The sequence below is a fragment of the Coregonus clupeaformis genome, unplaced genomic scaffold, assembly GCF_020615455.1.
Source record: "Coregonus clupeaformis isolate EN_2021a unplaced genomic scaffold, ASM2061545v1 scaf0983, whole genome shotgun sequence".
NCBI classification, from domain to species: Eukaryota; Metazoa; Chordata; class Actinopteri; order Salmoniformes; family Salmonidae; genus Coregonus; species Coregonus clupeaformis.
Genome location: NW_025534437.1, coordinates 106,681 through 114,861, shown reverse-complemented (window position 1 = coordinate 114,861; position 8,181 = coordinate 106,681). Strand labels below are relative to the sequence as shown.

Here is an 8,181-nt window from a genome sequence, read left to right as displayed (position 1 = left end):
TAAGGAAGACACAGAGGACTACAGAGTACAGGCTGGGAAGCACTGAACCAGCCATCATGCTCAGGAACTGCACTGTCAATGTTAAGGACATTACTGCAAGGCTGTCAAGTGCTCACTGACTAGCTGATCTCTTATAGTGCCCTTATCCCCTACTTTCGACTTCCCCTTCAGGAGAGGCACGAGTACACATTAACAAATGCAGTAAGAGTGAATTAATTTTTAATTCACAAACGGACACTCTTGAATTGCAAACCATGGTGGATAACCGCTACGCTACCGCCCTGGTCATTGGCTCTGTTCTGAGTCTGCTGGCCACAGTCTATCTCTCTTGTTGCCGTAGGAACACAGCACTGGTACCAGTACCGAAGTCTGCCCGGCAACCATGAGGCCAGCAACGCCGGAGCTCCGTGAGGACTTCATCAACGGGGAGTTTGATGAAAAGACCTACAGCGATACGCTGTTCCGCCTCAATGGCACCCTTGGGCTGTGGGTGGAGGTGTGTGCAGGCGCCAGGCCAGTCACACTGGTTCAAAGAGCCTGGTAAGAATCTACACACACTAGAGCGAGTCACTGCGGGGGCCGCTACAAGACCCACTACAAAATGTGATACATTGGTTAAAAGCGTCTGCTAAATTGCATATATTATATTACTAATATATATACAGTTGAAGTCGAAAGTTTACATACACCTTAGCCAAATACATTTAAACTCAGTTTTTCACAATTCCTAACATTTAATCCTAGTAAAAAATTCCATGTCTTAGGTCAGTTAGGATCACCACTTTATTTTAAGAATGTGAAATGTCAGAGTAATAGTAGAGAGAATGATTTATTTCAGCTTTTATTTCTTTCATCACATTCCCAGTGGGTCAGAAGTTTACATACACTAAATTAGTATTTGGTACCATTGCCTTTAAATTGTTTAACTTTTCGGGTAGCCTTCAACAAGCTTCCACTAAGTTGGGTGAATTTTGGCCCATTCCTCCTGACATAGTTGCTTTAACTGAGTCGGGTTTGTAGGCCTCCTTGCTCGCACACGCTTTTTCAGTTCTGCCCACAAATGTTCTATAGGATGGAAGTCAGGGCTTTGTGATGGCCACTCCAATACCTTGACTTTGTTGTCCTTAAGCCATTTTGCCACAACTTTGGAAGTATGCTTGGAGTTGTTGTCCATTTGGAAGACCCATTTGTGACCAAGCTTTAACTTCCTGACTGATATCTTGAGATGTTGCTTCAATATATCCACGTCATTTTCCATCCTCATGATGCCATCTATTTTGTGAAGTGCACCAGTCCCTCCTGCAGCAAAGCACCCCCACAGCATGATGCTGCCACACCCGTGCTTCACGGTTGGGATGGTGTTCTTCAGCTTGCAAAGCATCCCCCTTTTTTCCTCCAAACATAACAATGGTCATTATGGCCAAACAGTTTCTATTTTGTTTCATCAGACCAGAGGACATTTCTCCAAAAAGTAAGATCTTTGTCCCCATGTGCATTTGCAAACCGTAGTCTGGCTTTTTTGATGGCGGTTTTGGAGCAGCGGCTTCTTCCTTACTGAGCAGCCTTTCAGGTTATGTCGATATAGGACTCGTTTTACTGTGGATATAGATACTTTTGTACCTGTTTCCTTCCAGCATCTTCACAAGGTCCTTTGCTGTTGTTCTGGGATTGATTTGCACCAAAGTATGTTTATCTCTAGGGAGACAGAACGCGTCTCCTTCCTGAGCGGTATGACGGCTGCGTGGTCCCATGGTGTTTATACTTGCGTCTATTGTTTGTACAGATGAACGTGGTACCTTCAGGTGTTTGGAAATTGCTCCCAAGTGATGAACCAGACTTGTGGAGGTCTACACTTTTTTTCTGAGGTCTTAGCTGATTTCTTTTTGATTTTCCCATGATGTCAAGCAAAGACGCACTGAGTTTGAAGGTAGGCCTTGAAATACATCCACAGGTACACCTCCAACTGATTCAAATTATGTCAATTAGCCTATCTGAAGCTTCTAAAGCCATGGCATAATTTTCTGGAATTTTCCACGCTGTTTAAAGGAACAGTCAACTTAGTGTATGTAAACTTCTGACCCACTGGAATTGTGATACAGTGAATTATAAGTGAAATAATCTGTCTGTAAACAATTGTTGGAAAGATTACTTGTGTCATGCACAAAGTAGATGTCCTAACCGACTTGCCAAAACTATAGTTTGTTATCAAGACATTTGTGGAGTGGTTGAAAAATGAGTTTTAATAACTCCAACCTAAGTGTATGTAAACTTCCGACTTCAACTGTATATATATTTATTGCAGCATTCATTGCAGGTGTTGGTTCAGAAGGGGTGTGCTGGATACACAGGTGGACCAGTTACACCTTCGCTGTGCCCATCAGTGTTATACACCATGCTAAAATTGTATTATAAAACAAAGGCGTCTTTTTTTCTGATACCCACACAGGAGCAACACTGGGTTTGATATGAGTCCTAAATATTTGGTGCTTTCTCCCAATAAGTTTCGCGATTCAATCTGATCGCACGTTGTCGAACAATGCAGCTTTTAAAGGCAATTTCTGATTGAATGGACGTCTACAGCATTTAACCGTGAATGCGAATGTGTCAACATTGCCGTTAAAAGCTGCAATGTCGATAACCCACATCAGATTGAATCCGGCCTAACTCTCTGTCTCGCTTCTCCTCTGTTTTCTCAGATCCTAAGATGGTAACACAGTGTGTGAGCTTCACTCTGCCTCAGCAGTTTGTACCCAAGTACAAAGAACCAGGGAATCACAACACTGGGAGGACCTGCTTGGACATGTGAGTCTTGCCTTGCAGCCACACCCACACACAGACACAGACAGACTCAGTCAAAAAGTTTGGACACACCTACTCATTCCAGGGGTTTTTCTTTATTTTTACTATTTTCTACATTGTAGAATAATAGTGAAGGCATCAAACTATGAAATAACACATATGGAATCATGTAGTAATCAAAATTAAACAAATCAAAATGTATTTTATATTTGAGATTCTTCAAAGTAGCCACCCTTTGCCTTGATGACAGCTTTGCACACTCTTGGCATTCTCTCAACCAGCTTCACCTGGAATGCTTTGCCAACAGTCTTGAAGGAGTTCCCACATATACCTGAGCACTTCACTCTGTATATATTTTTTTATCCACACAAATGTGATCAAAGGCATGACTGAAACATGAAACAACTTTGCTGCAATTCGTGTATACAGATGTTATATACAAATTAATGCGATATTTGAAGCTCTCTCTCTTACTAATTGATTGTACAGTGAACACACATTTCCAGTTTGTGAGTGTGATATGGGGGGTTGGAGACAGAGAAAAATAAGAAGTTTTTATAAACAATGTGCAACACTGCCATGTTGTTCTGAGCCTTGCTGTCGTCTACAGTCGGTTGCTTGAACCTTACCATTCAAACCCGATCTCAATGTGGAAACGCCAGGTTCAGAATCTTGAAACCCCATTAGATTTCTTCAAAATATTGAGAGAAAATAACTACAACTGAACATAATTCATGGTTTTAATTGTATTTTTGTTATTTTTGGAGTCGTATACTTTAGGTTATCAAACAGTTTTGTTAATTTTTTTATTTCAATTTACTAAATTGTTTTTCCTGATTTTAGTTTTATTTTGTTTTAGTTTAGTATAATAACCTTGGTTCAAACTAAGCTTGTGTTTCAAAGAAATGAAAATTAGGGTTGGAAATGTTGGTGGTTTCCACTGTTGTTATCTTATTGTTACTGACAGTCATGTGACCTCATCTCTTTCACTTTCTCTCTCAGGCAAACACAGACACATGGCCATGCATTCGTAATAAACATTTACATTTACATTTTAGTCATTTAGCAGACGCTCTTATCCAGAACGACTTACAGTTAGTGTGCATACATTGGGGTTGGAACGAGAGAAATAAGAATTTTATAAACAATGCAACACTGCCATGTTGTTCCTAAACCTTGCTGTCGTCTACAGTCGGTTGCTTAACCTTACCATTCAACCCGATCTCAATGTGACGCCAGGTTCAGAATCTTAAAATTAATTTCTTCCCAAATATTGAAAATAACTACAACTAACATATTCATGGTTTTAATTGTATTTTTGTTATTTTGGAGTCGTATACTTTTTTAGGTTATCAAACAGTTTTGTTATTTATTTTTATTTCAATTTACTAAATTGTTTTTCCTGATTTTGGTTTTATTTGTTTTAGTTTAGTATAATAACCTTGGTTCAAACTAAGCTTGTGTTTCAAAGAAATGAAAATTAGGGTTGGAAATGTTGGTGGTTTTTCACTGTTGTTTCTTATTGTTACTGACAGTCATGTGACCTCATCTCTTTCACTTTCTCTCTCAATAAACACAGACACATAGCCATGCATTAATTAATAAACATTTACATTTTAGTCCATTTAGGGTAGAGAAGCTCTTATCCAGAATGACTTCCATGTTGAGTGCATACATTATTTCCCCCCGTGGGAATCAAACCCCACAACCCTGTTGTGCACCAACGCCATCGCCTCTACCAACTGAGCTAAGCATCCCTAACATTGGTTTGTCCTTATGAAGCTCTCTTCAGATATTGTATATCCGGCCTGCAAACTAGAAATAACTACTTTTAAACACTTTTCTGACATTTCTAAGTTGGTTTCTCACTGTGTCTGGAGCAGACCTGTGGATGCTGCCAGTTCCTGCTGCCTCTGGTGTCCCTAGCCTTGGTGTTCCTTAGCGGGCTCATCGGGGTATGCGCCTGCCTCTGCCGCAGCATCACCCCAACCTGGGTGTGGAGTGCTCCACCTGCTAGCAGGTTTGAGAACTACATGGATAATCACAATGCCTCTCAACTCTATTAACCATTTACATTACATTTTAGTCATTTAGCAGACGCTCTTATTCAGAGCGACTTACAGTTAGTGAATACATTTTTTTTATACTGGCCCCGTGGGAATCAAACCCCACAACCCTGGCGTTACCAAACGCCATGCTCTATCAACTGAGCTACATCCCTGCGGCCATTCCCTCCCCTACCCTGACACGCTGGGCCAATTTGTGCGCCGCCCATGAGTCTCCCGGTCGCGGCCACCTCAACCAGAGCCTGGATTCAACCAGGATCTCTAGTGGCACAGTTAGCACTGCGATGCAGTGCCTTGAACCACTGCGCCGCTCAGGAGTGTATGCCGGCTTGGGGATGTAGGAAGGGTTTAACCTAACTCCCACCACACACAAACAGACACACAAACTTTACACCCAACAACATGTAAAAGTATGAATGAAAGCTAAGGGATTAATTATCCATGCCACCTTCCCCATCTCAATTGTGCTTTATTGGCATAAATAGACATTAACATTTTGCCAAAGCAGAAGGGTTCAAATGAAAGTCAAAATGTACAATTTGCGTAAGTCTGGACATTCATTGTTGTCTTTCCCATCCAGGTCTGTGTTCCTGGGCTAACCAGTGTGCTGCTTCCTGGCTGGCATGGGACCTGCTCCACAGGGTTCGTGCTTGCCCGAGGATGTGGGACGGCTCCTGAGCTGGTCCCTCTACCTGGCCCTCCATCTCCTCGCCACTCAGATGATGGCGGCCGCCCTCTTCCTGTGGCGCCAGCAGCCACCGCTCAGAACTACACCATGACCGCCTACCGGGTGGCCTGGAAGAGACTGGGTTTCTTTTATACGTCAGGGTTGCTGTTCAGTAAGAGAATGACGTTTATAAATGGAAAATGTGAAGTTGTAGAGTGTTGCCAGTCACATGCAGACTCCAATTTTAGAAGGTGAGATTGTTTCTATGAAATGGCTACGTTTCTAAACATTTTATACCCCCCTCTCCCGCCCCCCCCCCTCGTTCAAACTCCCCTCCCTCCCCCCTCCCCCCCCCATTCTCGCGGCCGCTCGGCCCTGGTTTAATGGCATGTTTTACTGAATGTGACCCTAAACTAATCCTAAATGGCAGTCTACACAACAATGATCTATACTCTGAGGGGTATCCTCACAAGCAGGTTTTAGTAGTTAGCACCATTTTTGGTTAACTCCGGTTCAATTCAGGATTCCATTCATCCGAAAGTGGCTCACCTTTTCTATGGCAATTAATCCTTCAGAACTAACCTGCTCTGAAACGAAGGCTAACTTGCAATTAACTCCACTTACTCTGAATGAAATGACTGAGCCGTGAGTTGAGGACCAATGAAATCAGATTCCTCTCTCTATCAAAAGATTGCGTCACGTCATCCCTCTTCATTTGAGAGAAGACGACGACTTCTCTCAAGTCATCTCCCGTCTGGACTACTGCAACTCGCTGTTGGCTGGCCTCCCTGCCCGTCCATTAACCCTTAACTCATCCAGAATGCACACAGCCCGTCCTGGTGTTCAACCTTCCCAAGTTCTCTCACGTCACCCCTCCTCCGCACACTCCCTGGTTCCAGTTGACTATTTAACCATGGTGCTTCTTAGCATGAGGAAGCGGCACCTCTGTACTTCGAGGCTCTGATCAGTCCCTACACCCAGGGCGGGGGCATTAGCTTTCATCCACACTCTGGCCTGCTGGCTCCCTTCCTCTGCGCAAGTGGCTCCCTCAGCCCATCAAAACTGTTCGCTGCTCTGGCACCCCAATGAGTGGAACAAGCTCCCTCTCACGACGCCAGGACAGTCGAGTCACTCACCACCTTCCGGAGACATTTAAACCCCACCTCTTTAAGATTACCTGGGATGATAAAATAATCCTTCTACCCCCAAAAAAAAAAAAAAATGGTATAGTGTTTCATCCCACTGCCATTGGTGAGATCGCTCTGATAAACATCTCTAAATACGTAAATGTGCCCTTGAGCAAGCCTTACCCTAATTGCTCCTGTAGAGTCGCTCTGATCGTCTGCTAAATACGTAATTGTGCCCTTGAAGCAAGACACTTAACCCTAATTACTCCTGTAAGTCGCTCTGATAAGCGTCTGCTAAATGAGCTATAAATCTACAAATGAATGATTCAATATTTTTATTTAATGGAAATGTTCTGTGTGAAAAAAATAGTATTACTTTTTACACATTTATAATGACAGAATGCATTTTAAACTTCACGCAATGTAACACTTTTGTATAACTTAATAAATAAATAAATATTGATGGATTGGGAAGAAAGTGCTTGTGCATTTAAGCACATTAAAGACGCATTCACGAAAGTAATAAAATAAAGAGGGCTGGTTAATTTAGGAAAACCCTGAAAGTAGTTTTAGCTTGCTTCAGTAGGATACCCCTATGCTCTTGGAAGGCCTATTAGTGTTCACGTCTGTCTTAGCCGGCACCGTAGCTGTCACGTTTCTAGGTGGTACAACGTACTGAAACATTGCAAATAGAAATGTGATAATTAGAGCTGACATGTCTTACTCTTCATGTCTAAAGTATCTGAAGGCTCTACAACTTTTTGCCCTACTGAACACAACTCTCAAGTGATATAGTGCTGGGCAAGGACAAAAGCCTGTACACTGGCCTCACCAGGACGAGGCATGAAAAGCTCAGGGTGGCCCAGTGATTCACTCGGTAACAACTACGCCTTTACATTGATGTCGCGACAATCCTCCCTTACTATACCTGATTGACAGATTTTAGGGTGACTAAACTTTCACTACACCTTAACTACCCCACAGGGTGGCCTAAAGAAGACACTCCACCTTAACTCCACCTGCAATTCACTCTTCAGGGTGGGACAAAACAATCACTCCACCTTAAGCACAACTGTTTGACGCTACACTAGCCAACAAAACCTCAAACGAGACATCACCTGTATAAACATATCCTAAGAGATTCTCACTGTCATAGAGACAAGTGGTTAATTTGATTTGATTTTTAAGATTAATTTGTCCGCAGCAGCACGTACTGTATGTGCATCAGGTATAACAAAACCTGTGGTTGTTATTGAGAAGGTGAAATGCGTTTATTTATGTTTTTTTCTTGAAACCTTTTGTTTGTAGGTACATCTTTACAATGCTTTTTTAAATTCAAGTTAACAACGATTGGAGTCATATTTTGCCTTTGCTTCTGTTGACATCTCTACCGATTTCTGAATGAACGCTTTTTGCATCACATGCATGGATAGATAATTCTAGCCTTTTTTGTGGGTTTTCCTTAAACGAAACCAGTTTTTATGGTTTTGAAGTGTTATCTGTAGAGCGTTGTAGTGACTTT

The 8,181-nt window shown here is 42.3% G+C and overlaps 1 protein-coding gene across 1 annotated transcript in view; it reads left to right on the top strand.

Annotated features, from left to right (window-relative positions):
- The first annotated feature begins 223 nt into the window (after positions 1-223).
- LOC121550211 (claudin domain-containing protein 1) overlaps positions 224-8,181 on the top strand; it is a 34,254-nt gene continuing 26,296 nt past the window's right edge. The window contains 11 exon segments of the mRNA XM_045217254.1: positions 224-329; positions 331-398; positions 400-490; positions 492-540; positions 2,697-2,792; positions 4,683-4,693; positions 4,695-4,789; positions 4,791-4,819; positions 5,446-5,465; positions 5,468-5,621; positions 5,624-5,704. Coding sequence (XP_045073189.1) covers positions 255-329; positions 331-398; positions 400-490; positions 492-540; positions 2,697-2,792; positions 4,683-4,693; positions 4,695-4,789; positions 4,791-4,819; positions 5,446-5,465; positions 5,468-5,621; positions 5,624-5,704 — 769 coding nt within the window. The 5' untranslated portion in view covers positions 224-254.